Here is a 21,610-nt window from a genome sequence, read left to right as displayed (position 1 = left end):
AAACCTGTTGCTACCCATGCCAGATTTATTTTCAGATGTGGTGAAAGAGGAATGGCTCCTTCCTGCATCAAATCGTAGACCAGTGGCGATAGCAAACCAGTTTTATTCCTTCCAACAGCAGGCATCAGATATGCTAAAAACTAATACCGATGCCCCAATAGCCCAACTGGTATCAGGCTCCTTGGTCCTGAAGGATGGAGAAGTTTCCCTCAAAGACCTGGGGGATAGAAAGGCTGAACTGTCCTTCAAGCATGTCCACGACAACTCAGCCCTAGTCACCGGAGCCACTTCTGCAGCATCTATGGCAGCCAGGGCGTCACTGCTCTAGGTGGAGGACATTATCAGTGATCCACCATCTGACCCAGCGAAGATGTGCCAACAATTACTAAAGATACACAAGGCCCAAGCCTTCATGGCTGACGCCACCTTAAACGCAATTCGCTTTTCAGCTCGGGTATCCGCCGCCGCAGTGGTGGGCAAGCATCACCTGTGGCTCAGAAATGGGCAAGTAGATGTTAACTCCAGATTGAACCTTTCGGCTGTCCATATGATGCCTCTAAGCTCTTTGGAGACACGGCCTTGAAGGACGTCCTGATCGACTCCAAAGACAAGCGGAAGACGATGCCCTCCGCTCCAGTTAAAACACCTGATAGAATGTCCTCTTGAAAACCTCTCCACTACCAGTACCAGTCCTTTTGGGGTTTTCGCTCCTTCCGAGGCGCAGACAATAGAGGCCAAAGGGGCTCCTGGAATAGACAGTGCCAATCCTTCAGGGGCTCTGGCACCTTCAAGTCCGCACCTCCCACCAAGCAAAAACAGCAACAATGACGTGAGGCCTACCTGGCATGGTGGGCGTTTGTCTCACTTTCACCAAGCCTGGGAATCCCTCACTTCAGATGCCTGGGTCTTAGAAATCATCAGACAGGGTTACAGAATAGAATTCCACTCTCCTCCCTCTTACAAGTTCCTACCAATGCCAAGGTCACGGTCCTTCGCGAAACACGCCCAGATGCTACAAGCGATCCAACACCTACTGGACAACAGGGCAATCAAACCGGTGCCAACCTTGGAGGAGGGAAGAGGAGTTTATTCTCTTCTCTTCACAGTACCAAAAAAAGACGGTACCCAATGGGCCATCCTCGACTTAAAACGCCTAAACAAATCAGTACGTTGGACCCAATTTCGTATGGAAATCCTGAGATCAATCTCGGAGGCCCTTCACTGGCACGACCTCCTTGCCTCCATCGATCTAAAAGAGGCATACCAGCATGTGCCCATTCACCCAGACAGCAGAAAATTTCTTCGCTTCAAGTATGCAGGACAGCATTTCCAGTATGCCACCCTCCCCTTCGGCCTCTCATCAGCTCCTTGGGTCTTCACAAAGACCTTAGCATCCCTGGTCGCCCACCTCAGCCTCCTAGGGGTGCGGGTCTTTGCGTACCTAGATGATTTGCTTCTTCAGTCACGCTCACCTCAAGAGGCCCAGAAGGCATGCCTACTGGGGTTGATGGTAGCGACATTGGACTCGGTCCCTTGGGCGCGTTGCTTTCTGCGCAGTCTCCAGTGGTTCCTGCTCCCTTTCCAGAGGGAAATCACCAACAAGTCAAAATGCAAAGTCCCAGGCTCCACACGGATGTCACTCCACTGGTGGCTGCACTCCAACAACCTCTTGTGAGGCAAACCTTTCCTGGATCCTCCCAGGACCATTCTATACACTGAAGCAAGTGACAGAGGCTGGGGGGCCCATTGCTCCAACCAGTCGGCTCAGGGGCTCTGGTCAAAACAGTAACAAGAGCACAGCATAAACTGGAGAGAACTTTGAGCTATCCGGTTAGCTCTCCTAGCCTTCCAGCCTTTCCTTCATGCCTCACATGTGTTAGTCAAGACGGACAACACAACAGCCAAAGCATACATCAATCGACAAGGGGGAACTCACTCCCGCTCTTTACACCAGGAAGCGATGCTTCTCCTGACCTGGGCAGAGAAACATCTGGACTCCATAATAGCCCATCATGTCAAGGGAGAACTGAACATAGTAGCAGACTGGCTCAGTCGGATGGACATCTCCCCGGGGGAATGGAGCCTTCACCCCGGGATCTTCCAACAGATCACGGGTCTCATGGGCATCCCGCTGATGGACCTTTTCGCAACTCCACTCAACACAAAGCTGGCCAGGTTCATGTCGAGATTCCCCTCCCAGGGCGCATCAGCAGTAGATGCCATGTCAGCACAATGGCCGGAGGGGCTTCTCTACGCTTTTCCACCGACTCCACTGCTAGCAAGACTCCTACGCAGAATCCGTCTTCTTCAAGCCAAGGTCATTCTAATAGCTCCCTTCTGGCCTCGGTGTCCTTGGTTCCCGGAGTTACTTCACATGTCGATCGCCCCCCCACATGGGAGTTGCCACCGACACAGGACCTCCTTTTGCAAGGCCCGATCCAACCCCCCAACCCCACTTGGTTACGTCTCTCCACTTGGAGACTGAGCGGTGGATCCTCAGACGACAAGGGTTCAACAGTGGAGTATTAGACACCATGCTGGCATCGCGCAGAGAATCGACAGAACGAGTGTACCAATACACCTGGCGATCATTTCTACGTTGGATCTCATGCCACTCCATCCCAAGGAGTTCCCATTCTCTTCAGCACCTCTTTCGCTTCCTTCAGGAGGGTCTCGAGAAGGGACTCAGACCAAACACCTTGAAAAGACAGGCGGCGTCACTTCTTCCACTGCTCTTAGACGGCTTGCCCCAGTCCCCTCAAGCACACTCTCATCTTCGCCATTTCCTGAGGGGCACATCTCTTCTGTCCCCACCAACAGTCCACCGCTTCCCCAACTGGGACCTACATATTGTCCTCCGCGCCCTGCAATCCCAGCCTTTCGAACCAATACGGTCCATACCCATCCGGGTTTTATCATTTAAATTAGCTTTCCTTGTCACGATAACGTCTGCTAGGAGGATCTCTGAAATCTGGGCTCTGTCTGTAAACAAATCATTTTGCATCTTTCTCAAAGACGCCATACGGCTGGTTCCAGACTTGTTCATGCGTCCAAAAGTCTCGTCCACGTTCCACCTGTCGCAGTATGTGTTCCTGCCGTCTTTTTGTCCCAAGCCATCTCACTCTTCAGAGAAGAGATGGCACAAGTTGGATGTCCGATGCTGTTTAAAGGTCTACATAAAATGTTCAGCCTCTTTCAGGACCTCTGAGAGTATGTTTGTATCCTTTCATCCACGGTCCATGTGATCAGCAGTATCTTCTATTACCATAGCAAGGTGGGTCAAGGCATTGCATAGCTATGGCCTACAAGGCACAACGACTCAGGCCTCCCGCCTCCATCCTAGCTCACTCAACCAGGGCGGCAGCAACCTCGGCGGCATTTTCTACAAACACTTCAGTTGACGAGATATGCAGAGCAGCCACGTGGGCATCATCCTCTACCTTTACGAGGCACTACAAAATCGACGAATTCTCATCTGCCAGAGCCGCCTTTGGGAGGCGGGTCCTGCAACAGGTTCTTCCTCGTCAGTAGGTCAGACCGCTCCCACCCATATTGGTCAGCTGTGGTATGTCCCATGGAGATGTCCCTGCCTTCAAGGAACTGAGAAAGGAGCATTGATTTCACTTACCGTGAAGGCTTCTTCTGGTTGCTGAAGCCAGGGACATCTCGGCCCACCCAGCTGCAGTACTCTGACCTACTCTCGACAAGACTCCTGGCCTTCAACTCTGCATGGAGCAAGCTGTCATTCTTACTCCGCTATGTCTCCTGTGGTTCTTTGTTTCCTTGTCTATTCACTTATTCCTCTATGTACAGGGCCTGCCTGCCTTTACCTTCTGAGTCTGAAAGAAGTGGGGCGGGGTTATCCCCCTCGGGCTCAGGTAGGCGGGTCCTTCTTTTTTATCCAATTAAATCTGTTCTGCTTTGGAGCTCCTGGAGGAGGATATCAAATGAAGATGTCCCTGGCTTCAGCAACCAGAAGCCTTCACTGTAAGTGAAACCAATGCTTCTTTTCGAAGTGATGCAGAAGTAACAGTCTGCACGAAAACAGAAGCAGTAAGAGCCTGTTCTTTGACTTTCAAGATACAATCTGTTTTTCTCTGTCTCTTAATTCCATTCTAATTGTATACCAAGTACTCTTTGTAATTCTTCATGAAAGCCTTTTCTGATGGCATAGTCATGTATTAGTCCATGGAGTAGTCAAACACTTATTATAGGGGAATAAATACTTATATTTCCTTTTGTCTAGGATTGTTCCTCGTGGAGCAAATAATGCTTTCACTATGCCAGTGCAGCTGAGTTTTTGGGGAAAGGTGGAAAATAAGCAAGTGGTTCTACAACGGCTAAATATGCATGGATTTAAGTTGGCTCCTCCAGGAAAATGTAAGTTACCCTCGCAGCCCCACGACATCCACCACTAAGTCTGGTAGGCTCCTAAATTTTTTGGCTAGCTCCTAAATCTAAAGAAAACTTGTCTAACCCTGGTATAGGCAGAGAACAAATGTGCTCTTCTTCCTCAATAATTAGGCATAAGTTTCATGAGAGGCTTGCCTTTTCTCTTTAACTTCCACTTCCCTGTTATAGTGAGTGGCCATGGGGTAACTAGGCCTACTCTCGATGACAATTGCACCAGGCCTGGTAATCAGCAGGAACCCTGTGATTGGTTGCAGGGCCCAGCCTGAAGGACAATAAATTAAAAAGATTTTCCCTCTCTCCTTGGGAGGAGGGGGTTAATGGTTCAGTTAAGTTTGGAGCTAGAATTGTTTTGATTACAGTCTGTTGGAAGCTGAAGAGATATCAGCCAGAAAGGCTGGAGTCATACTATTCCCAAGTTCTCATTGGGGGCACTGAGAAAGCTGAATGGAAAACTGCAGCATGAAAAAAACATCAAGGGAGAATTGCCATCTGTATCGGATTAAAGCCTTTGTCTCAGAGCCAGCTCATGTGAGGGAAAGAAATGCTGAGTCATCCCTGCAGAGCTGCCTGGCTTCTCCTAAAACTCTTCTGTATTTTTGGTAGGTTAAAAAATGGCTGCCACCACAACCCCTCTTTCCTGCAGAGCTTGACCCTCCCTGGACTTGGGGTGAAATCCCCAGGGAAATTTTGCTTTTAGACAAGTACAAAAATCTTCCATGTTTTGCCTGCACGTGGTGAGAAAACTAATCGCTGTTGATTGCTTGAGGGGACGTGTTTGCACCATAGTAAAACGCCCTTTCAGTCCCCTCTTTCTCCTGAGTTAAAAATACACTCAGAGACACTTGTAAAGAAAAACTATAAAAAGAAAACAGCTTTATTCAATTACTACAGACTGCTTCCATCTGAGGCTTTCTCAGCTTTTAATTACAGTTAAGAATACTCAGTTGGTTACAAGAACACTTCAAAAAGCACCCCAAATGATGATGGGGCAGCACAATTAAAATCCTGGTTACCCCCATTACAAAGAACATTTATGTAGGAAAATGCAAAAGCACACTTAAAGTATTAATAATAATAATAATAATAATAATATATTAATATAATATAATATAATATAATATAATATAATATAATATAATATAATAATAATTCAATTTCTATACCGCCCTTCCAAAAATGGCTCAGGGCGGTTTACACAGAGAAATAATAAATAAATAAGATGGCTCCCTGTCCGCAAAGGGCTCACATTCTAAAAAAAACCCACAATAGACACCAGCAACAGTCACTGGAGGTACTGTGCTGGGGGTGGATAGGGCCAGTTACTCTCCCCCCTGCTAAATAAAGAGAATCACCATGGTAAAAGGTGCCTCTTTGCCCAGTTAGCAGGGGATAAATGCTTACAGAATCTTTTGCAACGCCCTGGCTGGATGGGCATAGGCTAGTGTTTCTTAGTTTAATGACGTTATAGGTAAATAATAATAGACCAGTATCAGGGATATACAACACTCACACAAAAGAAGCCGAAAGTCTAATGCCAAGTCTGACTAAACACGCTTTTCCCTAAACTAACTTCCCGAAGCCAAAACCCTGGCTTTCTTTTCTTGAACTCACCAAAAAAATGGTGGAGAACTCAACCCCCTGCAGTTCTGTCTTCCAAGAGCTGCAGTCATTTTCCTGCGACCAACTGCAAGTCCTTCTCTAACAAAGCACTCCCTTCTTCCTCCCAATGGCTCTCTAGGTCCCACCTACCTGGTGTGCTGATTGGCTGAGTCCTGGAGTTCACCGGCCTGTCAGTCAAGGCAGGGTTCACTTCTGGTAAACTCTTTAGAGCAGGGGTTCTCAACCTTGGGTCCCCAGATGTTGATGGACTTCAACTCCCATAATCCCCTACCAAAGGCCATTGGGGCTGGGGATTATGGGAGTTGAAGTCCAAGAACATCTGGGGACCCAAGGTTGAGAATCCCTGATTTAGAGGGAGGGGTGGCTGATCACTACACCATCTAATGAAGATAGTGGTGGTAGGAACAATTATTAGATAGATTGTTTCTATTTCTAGTGTGCCTGTGATCCTACAACCTGACTTTTTAAAAATTCCTAATCCACATGTTTGATTCGGTAGTCAAGTTATTCAGAGAAGAGAATAAAAAAGATTATTTTTCTCTGAGAGCAGTTTGGGATACTCTGTGGGGAAAGGGAGAGAAGTTCCTTAGTACCACATCTACGAGCCTTGGAGTCACCAATTGTATCTCCTGGAAGATTTCTTCATTGATTCTAGTTAGATAGATGGTAGGTAGTCTGGGAGTCCTACTCTACCAAGTCCAGGATATTCAAGGGGAGGAGATCAAGAACCTACCCTCAAGGTGGTGGCAGCAGACATTACCAGCCTGGAAGACCAGTCTCTTTAGTGGGAGTTGGTCCTTCAGTCACCCTGTAACCGGAGAGGGGTCTGCCCAGTGGGCCCGGGGTGGCACCCCACTACACCTGTTAAGTTTTAAGGGCCACTGGGCTATGCAGATCTGGAAGCCTAACCATCTAGTTTCCCCCCTGAAATAATGTTCTTACGAAGGTGTTGCTTGATCCCTCTGGGCCAGTACTGGAGGGATTGGAAATGGCACCCTGATTGCCATTTCCATCTATGCTATTGCTCCCAGGGTTCCAAAATTTTTTCCTGTTGGTCCAGAGGTAGGGGAGTGTTCTTAGAGGGAGCAAATGATAATGGTCACGTGATCTGGCTGGACTCCCACTTATGCAGGCCAGGGATGAGATTTATGGTGATAGCAGAGCCATAAATTCATAGATCTGTGTTGTGGGATGGGCTTAAGCAATTTGATGAGTATCCTCTCTGTATTGAATCTGTAGGAATTATTTTAACTGGAGAACTGAATAGGGGTGTGCATGGAACCATTTGGCGCTCCATTCCAGGAGTGCTGAACCAGTTCTGGCAACTGGCGTTCAAACTGGTTCAGAGGACAGCGTGGGTGGTGGTGGTGGTGGTGGAGGATTTGCTTTAAATGGCAGGGAAGGCACTGCTTTCCCCCTGCTGATGCTCTTCCCAAAAGTGTGACTCCTTGCATCCCGGAACACCTTCGCCACACAAATGGTTGATGCATGTGCTTTTTGGAAGAGCGCCGGCGGGGTGGGGGCTGGCAGGTAGGCAGTGCCTTCCATACCATTTAAAGCACTCTCGCAGGAGTGCAAGAAACCTGTTCTGTGCACATCCCTAGAACTGAAGCACATGAAACTTGATTTCTCTTCTTACTAAACTTTATTTTGGATTTCATAGAGTTCTGTAAATAGAAATAAGATTGACCCTACTGTTCGTGAAAAATAATATTTTGGGGGATTCAGATACTGATGTTTGTGTTTGGTCCCCTCCCCCCCATGATGTAGCCTCAGCAGCTGGTTTTGAATACAGCTGGACATCTGGAAAAGCTGGCTCAAGTTATAATGCTCCAATCCATGCTGCTGTACAAATGACAACTGAACAGGTACAATGAATATCCCATTTTGCAAGAATGTGCATTTTCTGTGACTTTTAGAGCTCTTACTTTAAAAAAATGAGTTCGGAGACTACATTATATGAATTATCCCTACTTCATTGTATTACTTCCTTGGGACACTTCTTTTTTGGACTCTACTCTTAAAACAATATTTGTCTGTACTTTAAAACTTAAGATGCATTGTGAAACGTAAGAGCGTCATGTTAGTCTGCCATTTTAAACACTTGCTTTGCTAGTTTTGCATAGTCAAATATGTATCTTCTATGGGATCACAAAAGATTATGCATACCTGGTTATTACATCTATGCTAAGCATATACAGGTGTTCCTTGGTATTTGCGGAGGTTCCGTTCTCACCTATAGGTGCAAATACGGAAACCGTGGATAATGAAACCTTACCCATATGGGAATTCAGGGATTAGGTTGCTTGAGCTTAAAAAAAGGGCCAGAAAAGAAAAGAAAAGCGGAAACAAAGGGAATAAAGCTCAGTACCTTCCTCTCTAGCACGCCCCCTCCAACCTGAAATCCTCCAAATTTTTGTGAATCTTTGCCAAAAAATCTCAATTTATTTTTTAAAGAGCCTAAAGATGGCTCCATGCTGCAAAATAGTGGCGGGAAATGACAATGAAAGTCATTTCTGGCCACCCAAGATGTGGATAGGCAAATTTCGTCATTTTTTAAACCATAAATAAAGAAACTGGGTTTCTTAGACTCAACTGCAGATACGTGAAACCATGATCTGTGAGGCCGCAGATGAGAGCCACCTATATATTTCTAGGTCTGCGATTTTCCATATGGCTCTAGTATGGGGAAAATGCATATGAGGGACAAGGGTGGGATTAAACCTTTGAAGCTGTGGAGCTGATATGCTGGTACTGAAGCAAGACACAAGCCAGTTCACATTTTCCTTTTGCTCTAAGTGGCTCCTAAGCTTTTAATCAAATATAGTCCTGTTGTCTTAGTTGTGGCAGCATACCTTGGATTCTCTCCAAATATTGCCAACATTATGCATGTTAGTATAAATTACTAACCAGTTTATATATGGGATGAGTAATTGTATGTAACTTTCTGCCAGATTAGGTGTCTGGTATAGGTTCTAAATAGGATCACTTACCTACTTTGTGAATTTAGGAGATAGCCCTAAACAGCTTAGACCCTGGGTATTTAAGAGAATGTCTTCTTCATCATGAGCCACACTGCCCATTGAGATCATCCGGAGAGGTTTGTCTGCATTTGTCACCAGCCTATCTGGTGGCTACACAAGGACAGGTCTTCTCTGTTGCTGCCCCGAGACTCTGGTATATGCTGCCTGCTAAAATAAGAGCCTTCCTATCTCTGATAACTTTTTTAAAGTCTCTAAAAGACTTATTTTACATTTATGGTTTTCTGGTATCCTTCACAATGTTGGCTTTGTGCACGCACAGCTTCCCCACTGAAGGATTCACAAGCTCCTTGAAGTGCTCTGAGGCTTTGTGTGCAGTGCTCGCTCTGTATCTTTGGTGCCAGAGCACTCTGTCTCTCAGTTCCTTTCCAACCACAGGATTCACTCCTTGGTCATACTTGGTTCCTGGGAAACAAAAATTAAACAGTTTGCTTCCTTTTCTTTGTTTCACATCTCTGTTTTATCTGTCTTTCTTGGGCTAATGGACTCTAGAAAAACTTTCAAGCAGTGTTCCTCCTGCTGTTGGACCTTGCCCTCCTCTAATAGGCCTTCCTCTGATTTGTCTCCTTTGCCTCAGAGAGGACCACAACATTTGCACCTGCAAGATTTTCTTACTAACTAACTAGGAGGAGCAGGGAACCGTTTTATACAAAATTGCCTTACGCCGTCTGACCCTGATGCCATCGACATAGTCCGTCTTGGCGCTGTCAAAGCTGTGCTTGGCCTCTTAAGTTTCCCCTGCAGGAGACTGCACATGGTGCTTCAAAAAACCTTGGGAGCTTCTGAAGGAAACTCACCACAGGCGCAAACACAGGGAAGGAGATTGACACAACCAAAACGCTACCAAACTTTCTCAACATTGATATTGATGCCACCATCATTGACATCGACAACCTCGCACAAGCCAGCCATGGTGGCATCTTCAACACCGAGCCTTCAATGTCCCTCGACACTGGCCCCGGCTCTGAAGTCGACTTGCCTATTGTCCTCGAAACCTTGTCCACCTTCATTGTTGACACCATCGACACTGATCTAGTCAGACACCATCTCTGTCCACAGTACAGGTCGTCCATTCTCTTCTTCCTCGACCACTCCTCCATCGACATTGTTCGCCCAAGTCACGTCTCTGGCATTGCTCTTGATATTGACTACCATACCAGCTTCCTCACTTGGCGCCTCTAGAGTTCATGCCTTTCTGCAGCCACTCTTGATATTGACTATGACGCAATCTACGTTGCCTGCTTTCTTCTTCTGCATGACTTTGACTCCATCCTGGGATCACCTATGACTAACCCCTATGGCTCAACCTTTAAGGGCTTCTCTCTGCATGGAGTTGATACTGATGAGGAGGCTGAGTCCAGTACCCCATTCATTCCTTAAACACCTTCTGCTTTCCCAGGGAAGGCAACACCTACATGCTCTCCTTCATATTACTCAGCTCACCCCTGGTAAGAAAGACAGAGCTTTTCTCATCCAACTTATTCTCCTTACAGGAGAAGAGTGGATTATTGGATCTCCCCAGGAGCTCTTGATCCTGGCTGCATAGGGAGGGTGGGAAGGTTCGAGGATCCCTTTTACATACCTTCAGCTTCTCTACCTTATGATTATGAATAGTTCAGAAGGCTCAAGTCTCTCCCTCTAATTCTCAAAATGAAACTTGTCCTTCTACCAGGTTCTCACCTTTCAAACGCCCTCTGGACTCCACATGTTCCACAGCCTCTGGCAGAACAGCCTACTAGTTCAGTCCAATCATCTTCTCCACTTAAGCAGCCTACAAGCCCCTCAACTCCTCTGGAAGTTCCCTCTGTTCCCAACAAACAAAATTCAGCTGATAACTACGCTTCCACTTCTGAATCAGACGATGACTCTGTGCTCACTGAGAACCTGTCAGACCCTTCTCCTGACGTTAATGTGCCAAACAATCAGTCCAATTCTCCTACTGAGGAGACCAAATCTTATCTTATACAGGTAATAGAGATGGCCAAAATGCTGGGCCTGGAACTTAAGCTGCAGCCCAAGAAGTCAGGGACCCTGTCTATCTACTTCTACTTCTCACCCTCACCCTTCTTCACCTTCTCATTGGGCTCTCCCAATGCTTCCTGTGTTAGTCAATTCTGTAAAGTTGGCATGGAAGGTTCCATCCACTTCCACATACACTTCTAAGCACTTAGAGAATTTTTACAGTGGGCAGGAAGAAGACTGTAAATTCCTGTTTAAACACCCTCATTGGTTTGTGGACTGTGCTATGGGCAATAGATCTGGGCGAAAACACTCCACAACAATTGACAAGGAAGGCAGGAAATTGGACTCCATGGGTCACAAAGTTTACTCCTCTTCTTCCCGTTCTATGAAAATTGTGAACTGTATGGCCAAGTACCGTTACTCAGAGTAGGAGAGCTTCAGAGACCACCTTTAAAATGCACCTGAAGCAATCCAGACAAGATTTAGAGAACTACTTTCTAAATCATAAGAACATAAGAATAGCCCTGCTGGATCAGGCCCAAGGCCCGTCTTAGTCCAGCATCCTGTTTCACACACTGGCCCACCAAATGCTGCTAGAAGCCACAGGCAGGAGTTGAGGGCATGCTCTCCCTCCTGTTGTTACTCCCATGCAGCTGGTACTCAGAGGCATCCTGCCTTTAAGGCTGGAGGTGGCCTATAGCCCTCCAACTAGTAGCGTCAAAGCCTAAGTACTGGAGAACATCTTACAGAAACAGAGGCCCACACACTAGCCAGTGCAGTCTCCCTCCGTAGGCACGCCTGATGACTTTCCTTCTCTCTCCATCAGGACATGTGGGACAAAACAGAAGATCTCCCTTTTGATGGATAAGGTTTATTCAGCCCCAAAGCTGACGAAACAAGGGAACACATGAAAAAATCCAGATTCAGAGCTAGGAACTTTACTACAACTTCTTAATCTTATTTGCAAAGGTTTTGGAAGTATGACAAGCCTAAATTCCAATACAACAGATCAGAGCGCAAGGAATACTGCAGACCATTCCAACACTTTCAAAGGTGCTCTTTTCCATAAAAACAGAGTCAAATCCCAAAACCAAGAAGTCTGGACCAGTCTAAACAGAGCCTTTGACTTCCCAGTCACCGTGGCCATTGGAAATTCAACTACACCTGTCTGTCTTGCCCCTTACCTAGCTCCCTGGTGTCATATCACATCCAATGTCTGGGTGCTAAGTATCAGCTCCCCTGGCTATGCCATAGAGTTTCACACACACACACCCTTGTGGGAATAAAAACCACAGCTGCAACTCCTACTCTACTAGAAGAGGTACAAGAGCTTTTATCCAAAGAGGTGGTAGAGCCTGTTTCTCAAGAAACCCAATGGGCAGGGTTCTATTTCAGGTACTTCCAAATCCCGACGTGATGGAGGCCTACGTCGTATCCTAGATCTACTCTCCCTCAATTGAATACATCCACACAAGAAAATTTTGGATGCTGACTCTACAACTGCATCCCCCCTTGGTGGAAGACAAGTGGCTCGCCACTCTGGATGTCAAAGATGCCTACTTTCACGTGGCAATGCAACCTTGACACAAGAAATATCTATGATTCACCATGGGAGGCCAGATTATCAGTATACGCCCCTCCCCTTTAGTCTATCCATGGATCCATGCGTTTTGACGAAATGTGCACGCGCTTGTTGCTTATCTGAGGACACAGGGAATTCCATTATTCCCCTTCTTGGATGACTGGTTAATCACCTCAACCAACAAGGACACACTGACCAATCCAATCAACCTTGTCCTCTCTCTTCCAAATAACCTGGGCATCCAAGTAAATTGGGAAAAGTCCAGTCTGTCACCCCAGAAGACTCTGCTGTACATAGTAGCAATACTCAACATGGAGGTCAAACGTGCCTTCCTCCCAGAGGAGCGATTAATTTTGATTGTGAATCTTATCCACTCTCTCAGATCCAACCTAACCCAAAGCATGCAGACCATCCAACGTCACTTAGACCTGATGGCATCTTGTACATCGACCGTCAATTACTCCAGACTGCATATGCAACACCTCCATCTGTGGTTCCTGTCCAATTTCAAACCAAATGTAGACAACGAACAAATGTGGCTTGTAGTTGTAGTGGGCAGCCAGCCAGCACTGATAGAGTTAACTGGGAAAAAGCAGTTGACCTTGATTGATCCTAGGTCAAGAGGGCTCCAGAGGGTCTTCTGGGAAGAAGAAAGGTGTGCCCAAGTGAAAGAGGAGCAATAGAGGCTTGCCAGATTCTTGCAGGGTGTGTTCTACAAATCCCTGAGGGTCAGTGATTTCAGGGATTGGTCCTAGGGTCCGAATCTCACCTAGGTCCTAGTGAAGTCCAAGGGAAGGAAATCAGCAGCAACAACAAATATTTATATATTGCTTTTTAACAAAAGTATCCAAAGCGCTTTACATAGAGAAATAATAATAATAAAAATATGGATCCCTGTCCCCAAAGGGCTCACAATCTAAAAAGAAACATAAGATATGACACCAGCAACAGTCACTGGAGGGGTACTGTGCTGGGAGTGGATAGGGCCAGTTGCTCTCCCCCTGCTAAGGCTTATGGCTTCAGAAGGTTAGACTTCCAGTTAGGGAAAATTATTAAGGAGCGACTGGTGGCAGTAATACAATCTACTAGAGATTCTTCTTTTCTTTTCAAATTAATTTTAAACCCAGTCGGCTCGCCAAGTAACAGGGAGGGGTGACTCCGCAATAATTCCTCCCACGTGATTGGGCTGGCTGGGTCTGTTCCTTACATTAGTACCTCGAACTGTACTGGTCTCTCTTCTCTGGTAGACTCTGCAAGAAAATCTCAACATGGGTATGTGGTTCCACCTCCTACACCAACAGTGACTGTGATGACAGATGCTTCTCTAAAGGGCTGGGGTGTTCATTGCATGGACCTTTATGCACAGGGCTTGTGGAACCACCAACAATCCCTACATATAAATTTTCTGGAACTTCTTGCAGTCCTCTTGGCCCTGAAGTCTTTCTTCCCACTGCTATTCAGAAAAATGATTTAAATGCTCCTAGACAACACCACAGCAATTGTGTATGTCAACAGCCAGGACAGCACAGTCTCAAAATCCTTCTTCAACCTTGCCATTTAATTCTGGTGATTTCACCATTGATTCTACCTCCTAGCTCTTCACACATATGGCACCAACAACATTCTGGCGGACAGTCTCAGCAGAGAGATGGATATAGCCTGTCAACACGAATGGGAACAAAACAAAGACATTCTCACCTATATTTTCCATCACTGGGGACTCTCCAAGTGGACCTCTTTGTGACACAGCACAACAAAAAATGCACCCTCTTCTGCTCGAGGGTTGAAGTGGGGAAAGGGTCCTTGGGAGATGCATTCCAGATCCCTTGGGAGAACCAACTTTTTAACCTCTTCCCACCCTTTTCTGTCTACATCATTCTACATCACAAAATGAATTGCACCCTACTCATACCATGCTAGCCGAGACAGCCTTGGTTTCCTCTCCCCTTGCGACTGTCTTGAGGGTCCCACTGTTATCTCCATCAGCATCCTAACCAGCACCAGAACAGCTGTAGTGTCCTTCGCCACAGCCTCATGATTCTGAATATGATTGAACTTCTAGTTCAGTTCAGGGGGCTGAACTTCTAGATACTATTTTTTTTTTTTCGTGAAAGGAAGGTCTTCACCGGATGCAAGTGGAAAAGGTTTGCAATTTATGCCAAGTCCAAAGGATTTGACCCGTCTACAGCTTCTGTATGTTAAGTCCTATTATACATTACCTCAAAACATTCTGGCCTTTCTAATTCATTCATCAAGGTCCACGTGTCAGCTCTATCTGCAGTCCATACTGGCTGGGCTTCTAAGACCCTTTCCTCCCACCCTGATTGTAAGAAGTTTCTTAAAGGTCTGGATAATCTTTTTCCACGAGTGAGGAAACTTGAGCCTTGGAGCCTCTCCCTAGTGCTCTCAACTCTCATCGAGGCCCCCTTTGAGCTTTTGTCCTCAGCATCAATTAAATTGGTTTCTGAAGAGAGCATTCTTAATTGCTGTTACCACCATTAGAAGAATTAGTGAACTGTCTGCCTTAAGGGTTGATATACTGTTCACTATTTTCTATCCCAACAAAGTAGTCTTGCATTCCTACCTAAGGTAGTATATGACTTCCACATTAACCAGGATGTTATATTGCCAACCTTTTTTATGAACCCAGTTTCACCCCTAGAATGCTCCCTACATTCCCTAGATGTTCTCATAGTTCTGCTGTTCTATGGATAGGACTAAAGACTTCAGAAAATCCTAGAGACTTCTTGTTATCTTATGAAGGTGCCCACAAAGGCCAGCCTGTACCTAGGCAAAGGCTATTGGAGTTTCTGGTCCAACCTATCTTCACCTGCTATAAGAAGCAAGGAGTAATACCGCCTCCCACTATCAAGGCCCATTCTACCAGAGCAGTGTTCCCTCTAAGGTGTGCACATGTGCGTGCGCTCACATGTTTTTTGATGTCCGCTCAGTTAATTTTCGATCCCACTCAGGTTGAATCAGGAAGGCCCCATTCTGAATGCACATGCGCATGCACTGCCTTGATACTGCCACCCAGAACAAAATTCATTCCACACACAGATGAAAAAAATTAGAGAAAACACTGTACCAGAGCCATGACCATCTCGGCAGCTTACCTGTCTGGCATTAACTTCTCTGGCATTCGTAAAGCCACTATGTGGTCCACTGACCTGCCCTTTGTCAAACATTATGTTTTAGACATCTGTTCCGCAGCTGGTTTTGGGTGTGTAGTACTAAAGGAGGTCCTTGGACCCATCTCTTTATATGGGAGCTCACTAATTGCCCATGCTGTGAAGGATACCGAACCACCACAAAGAGAAACAGATTGTTTACCTGTAACTTTTGATCTTTGGGTGGTCTGATATCATTCACAACACCCACCCAGCCTCCCGACCTAACAGATATGATTACCAAACTTATCTGCTTTGTGATGAAAGAACACCAGTTAACACAGTGGCTGTTCAGGAAGTGAGAGACAGAGTGCTCTGGCACCAAAGATAACGAGCACGCTCCCTGCATGAAGGGCGGAGCTTTAGGGCGCTTCAAGCAGCTAGTGCGCAGGCGCAAAGCCCACATTGTGAATGATAAAGGACCACGAAAAGATCAAAAGTTACAGGTAAGCAACCTGTTTTCCACCCAAGCTTTTTAACTTGTCTGTGGTTTTAAATTGTGTTAAGCTTTTCATTTTTAATCTGTTTTATTTTGTAAACCGCTCAGAGACTGGGGTTTGGGGCAGTCTACAAATTTGAAAAATAAATATATTTTTGAATGAGTAATGCACCTATGGTGAAAATGAGTTTCAGATTCTTTAAAAATTAGTTTAGACTAACTTTTATTGCATATCTCATATTGTAGCTCAAAACTGAATTTGACAAACTTTTTGAAGATCTGAAAGAAGAGGATAAAACTCGTGAAGTGGAAGCAGCCGAGGTATATATTCTGTTGAATAAGTCATATTGGTTTCATTCTCAGTGTCAATCCAAGCATAAGTGTAGCAATGCGAAGCTACAGAATTAGGGCAGGAAGAACTAAACAGCTTTTATAAGTAGTGGTTTTTACTATGAAGAGGAACATATTATGACATCTTAATTTTCCAGGCTGTTGTAACACCATTACTTCCACATCAGAAGCAAGCTTTAGCTTGGATGATTTCACGTGAGAACAATAAGGAGTTGCCTCCATTTTGGGAAGAGAGGAACGACTACTACTACAATACGATTACAAACTTTGCTGAAAAAAGGCGACCAGAAAATGTTCTTGGTGGAATTTTGGCAGATGATATGGGATTGGTAACTATCTATATTGCATGAGAGTGGGACTTGTTTGGTTTGTGAAGAGATACTAATTCCAGGTGTTTCATGCTTTTCAGGGTAAGACACTTACTGCGATTGCAGTTATTCTTACCAACTTTCATTATGGCAAACCTCTTCCTGTGGAAAAGAAATGTGATCAATTGAAGGAGGTAAGATACATGCTTTCTCTCATGGTATCAGTTACCGCTAATGTCTGACCTCTAGCTGCATGAATAGTATTAGTCTCAGAAGGCAGAATAACTTGCCACTCAGGCCAAGTTGTGAGAGTGTTCAGACTTCTTTCTAGAACAAGATTTTGAGACAATGTACTTGATTTATTAGAATTCTACAGGTTATTTGGGTTTCTATCCAGGTCTTGTCTGGGTCTTATGATAGCTGACAGTTAACACACAAAATACTTAAATAAAAGATGTTTTAAAGTCTCTCATGCAGTAAGCTTATCTCTGGCTATCAAAAGCAGCCCAAACAGAAGGGTCTCCTGAAGGCTCAGTGCACCGCAAATTTTCCAGGGTGAGGCATGTCCAGGATAAGAGGTAGTAGATATAAATGGCTGTGGAACCCAACCTCATGTATCCTTCAGTGGGGCTTAAATTGCATAGAGTTGCAGCTTCAGTTCTTTTTTTACTGCATTTTGTCAGCAGGAACCTGCGATGAGCCAAGTACACTGTATTTAGCATTGAGTATAGTAATATGAATATAGTACTACATTTATGTATATACAGGTCAAGAATCCTTTATCAGGACTCCCGAAATTTGGAAAGCTCCGAAATCCGGACACCACGCTGAGAAAAAAACCCCAAACCCCGCTTGTATTTTCCGCTTGGATTCTCGATCTGTAGCTTCAACCACTCACAAAGCCACCAAACCAATCCCAGCCCCAACTCAGCAGCTAACAGTGGCAAAGCAGCAAAAAGCCCCCAAACTAAGCAGCACCCACAACTCACAGAGAGGCAAAGCAGCACCTGCAGTTCCGTCTGCAATGGCGGTTGCCCAGCCCCTCCTCAGCCTCGGCTCCTCTTCCTTTCCCACATGGACGGGCACTTTGCTGGTGGCATTTAAGGGCACTTGCAGGCAGGGCAGGGGCCAGGGAGGCAAAGCAGCACCCGGGGCTCCGTTTGCAATGGCGCTCCAAATGGGGGAAGAGCCCTTCTTTGGGGCGGAGCCAAGCCGGTTTTGTGAATGGGATTGCACTGCCACTCACATGCTTCTCAAGCCGTTCTGCAAGAGGGGAAGGAGGTGAAGCGAGAAGGATCTTGGCTGGAAGGTGGGAAGGAACTTCAGGGGTTGTTGGAGAAAAAGAACCAGTAACCTTTCATGCCCAAGATATCTCATTTATGAACTGATTCCGAAAACCAGAAGAATCAGAAATCCGGAACACCTCTGGTCCCAAGCAGTCCGGATAAAGGATTCTCGACCTGTAAGATCTTCTCTATAGTACATCAGTATGAATTTGAGTGACCTAAATTACTGCTTGTATTGGGCATACTGGCATCTTTAAAGGACTACTTTTGTTTCCAAATGAAAATAGTCTGTTAGTGTGGATGTGAGTGAATAAGACTACCTCCTACCCTCAACAAAAGAAAAATTGTGTTTCTGGACACTTATTCAAATGCAAAAATGTGGTTGCATAAGCCATTAGGGGGTGCTTCCTAAACACACACTCTGCACTGAGCCTGGCCTATAGTCTGGGGAAAGGACTTAAAATGTAAGAAAAATGGCCTATGGGGTTCAAACTGCATGAAACTCTAGAAGAGATGGGACAAGAGTAGTAATTGAGTGGCAGTCTGACAGATTCAGAACACATAGATAATGCTGCTTTTTTGTAGGGAGAATTGAAAACATGTAATGTAGGGGAAAGCTATAATTTGACATGTTTTAGAAAGATAATACTGCTAGATTATTACAGTACACTGTCAAAATAATGCGAAAGCTTCTGAAACTAGGGAAAGACTTAATGGTGAATGTGCTTTAGGAGAGCTGGTCTTGTGGTACCAAACATGAATTGTCTACTTTGCTAAGCAGGGTCTGCCCTGGTTTGCATTCGAATGGAGACTGCATGTAAGCACTGTAAGATACTCCCCTCAGGGGATGGGGCTGCTCTGGGGAGAGCACATACATGCTTTCATGCATAAGGTTCCAAGTTCCCTCCCTGGCATCTCCAAGATAGGGCTGAGAGAGAGATTCCTGCCTGCAACCTTGGAGAAGCCGCTGCCAGTCTGGGTAGACAATACTGAGCTAGATGGAGCAATGGTCTGACTTGGTATAAGGCAGCTTCCTATGTTTCAATTGATTTTTTAATGATATTGCATTCAGAAAGTAATCTTGTGTAATACTAATTTTATATACATTTTTTCCTGCTTCTTTTAGAAACCTGTTACTGCAGTGAAGAAGAACTTAAAAGGTGATTTGATTTAAATATGTACTGTTGATTGGAAATGTGTACTGTGTTTCAGATCCAGTTAGGTGACCAACGTAAATGAAAACTCATTTGAGGAATTCTTATTTATGTTAAGTATCCCAGTTGTTCTCAAGTAGCTTGACAAAAATATTGTTTCTTGTTGCTATATATTTCTTCTGAAGGACCGAAGCGTAACTTGCAGGATAGTGCTTCTGATATAAAAGAGGAAAGTGATTCTCTTCTGTCTCAGTCATCTCATTCCCGTCCAAAAAGGTAGGAATCTGTTTTACTTTCTGGTAGGCTTTGAATAAAACAAATGTAGGCAAAACATAAAGTAAAGTGTGCCGTCAAGTTGAGTTCGATTCCTGGCGCCCACAGAGTCCTATGGGGTTGGTTTTTTTGGTAGAATACAGGAGGGGTTTACCATTGCCTCCTCCCACGCAGTATGAGATGATGCCTTTCAGCATTTCCCTATATCACTCTGCCCGATATACCAGCGGGGATTCGAACCAGCGGGGATTCAAACTGGCAACATTCTGCTTGTTAGTCAAGCATTTCCCCGCTGCACCACTTAAGGTGACAGGCAAAACATGCCTGGTAGTAAATTATACTCTAAATCACTGAGGTAACACTATCGTCATGAAAACTTGGGGATGTATATTATTTACCATTGTTTGTAAAATAGTGTCTACTTCTTGGAAGGAAGAAGAATTAAGAGAAATAAATTGATTTTTGTGGTAGTAATGATCTGATACTTTCAGGATGTGTTTGTTTTGTTTTAAATACAGACTCTGGGATTATCTCTCCCCCTTTTAAAATGTCTTCCAAGAGCACCCTTCTACTCTATTTCTTTTCTCTTCTCATTTGTAAGTTGAAGATTATGGGCTGTGAGATGGTGCCATATAATATGCTTAGAAAGTGGTACTAGCAATGATCTAATATAAATAGCTTTTAAAAAATCACCTCCAAAAGCTTGTGTATGCTCATTAGGACTTTATTTTTGTCTTTCTTCCCTCACTGTAAATCACTACTAGAATTTTTTTGTTTCCCTTCTCCCCCACCCCGATTGTAAAAAGGGATTTTCCAGCAAGCAGCAGGAGGGAAAATCTGCATTTGAGAATAAAAGAAGATGAAGGGTTCTTTGGATTTGTAGAACAAGTTATGGAGTTATTTGCCCCCAGTTGGTGATGGCAAGCTTGTTGTGAGCATTTCTGTTAAACACTACTTTATATAGCTGCACAAATAAAATCTCCAGTCTGAATTATCAGATAGAAGTGTATGAAATTGAAATATAATATTTGTTTTAGTAATTTTACTTTCTCAATCCATTAGAGCTATAGGCAAGAAGCCAAAGTATACAGTGAGCAGTGACTCAGAGCCTGAAGAGCAAATAACCCCAAAACCCCAAAGTAAGCTTTGCTTTACTTACCTCTCGGTGATACGGTATGATTCAATCTTTATCAGTCTGCTTACTGTGTTAACATTTTTCTTGTTTTCTCAGCCAAAACTCAAAAGGCATGTCCAGCAACCAGAAAGAATAGAAAAAATATGACAACTGATGTTGATGCCATAGTTGACCGTCCTTCCTCATCAAAGGGTAACTGTATTTCAGTGACTCTTGATAACTATGCATGTTAATATTGCAGGATTACAGTCTCAATTTGAACAAATAAGTTAAACTAGCTGAACCCACACAGAGCATCTGTGCACTAGTGCACTCAGCCTTTGGCTCCTGTTCCTCCCCTCTTCTGTCGCCTGTTCTTCCCTCCCTACTGCTTGCCCATTCCTCCTTCCCCCCCATTGTTCGTCAGATGCCCATTCTTCCCTTCTCCTGCTCACTGGTTGCCCATTCTTCCCTCCCCCTGTTTGCCTGTTCCTCCTTGCCCCACTTGCCGGTTGTCCGTTCTCCTCCCTCCCCCCCCCATTTGCTGGTCAACCATTCTTCCCCCCACCCCCCGACCACTTTCTCTCCCCTCCTGCCTGACCATTGGCCTTATCTCTGCCACTGTTACTTTCCTTTCCCTCTCCGTGCATCTCGTTTGCGAACTCTCGCGAGAGCTGCCATGCATCGGATTAGCATGGTCTTAGCAAATTATATGTATAGATGAATTGCACACTTGTCACGAAAACTTTATATTTGTTTGTTTGTTTATTTAACATATTTGTATGCAGCCCAAAGTCTAAAAATAAACCATAAGATAGACACCAGCAACAGTCACTGGAGGTACTGTGCTGGGGCTGGATGGATAGGGCCAGTTACTCTTCTCCTGCTAAATAAAGA

General features: G+C 45.0%; 1 protein-coding gene across 1 annotated transcript in view; it reads left to right on the top strand.

Moving 5' to 3' along the window:
* HLTF (helicase like transcription factor) overlaps positions 1-21,610 on the top strand; it is a 59,859-nt gene that overhangs the window by 12,869 nt on the left and 25,380 nt on the right. The window contains 9 exon segments of the mRNA XM_053310324.1: positions 4,247-4,380; positions 7,804-7,901; positions 16,474-16,548; positions 16,716-16,907; positions 16,988-17,080; positions 19,299-19,332; positions 19,512-19,602; positions 20,662-20,738; positions 20,831-20,926. Of these exon segments, the coding sequence (XP_053166299.1) occupies positions 4,247-4,380; positions 7,804-7,901; positions 16,474-16,548; positions 16,716-16,907; positions 16,988-17,080; positions 19,299-19,332; positions 19,512-19,602; positions 20,662-20,738; positions 20,831-20,926 (890 nt within the window).

This window comes from Hemicordylus capensis, chromosome 3 (assembly GCF_027244095.1).
Source record: "Hemicordylus capensis ecotype Gifberg chromosome 3, rHemCap1.1.pri, whole genome shotgun sequence".
Lineage (NCBI taxonomy): Eukaryota > Metazoa > Chordata > Lepidosauria > Squamata > Cordylidae > Hemicordylus > Hemicordylus capensis.
Note: the sequence above shows the minus strand (reverse complement) of the source record. Positions and strands in the feature narration are given on the sequence as shown.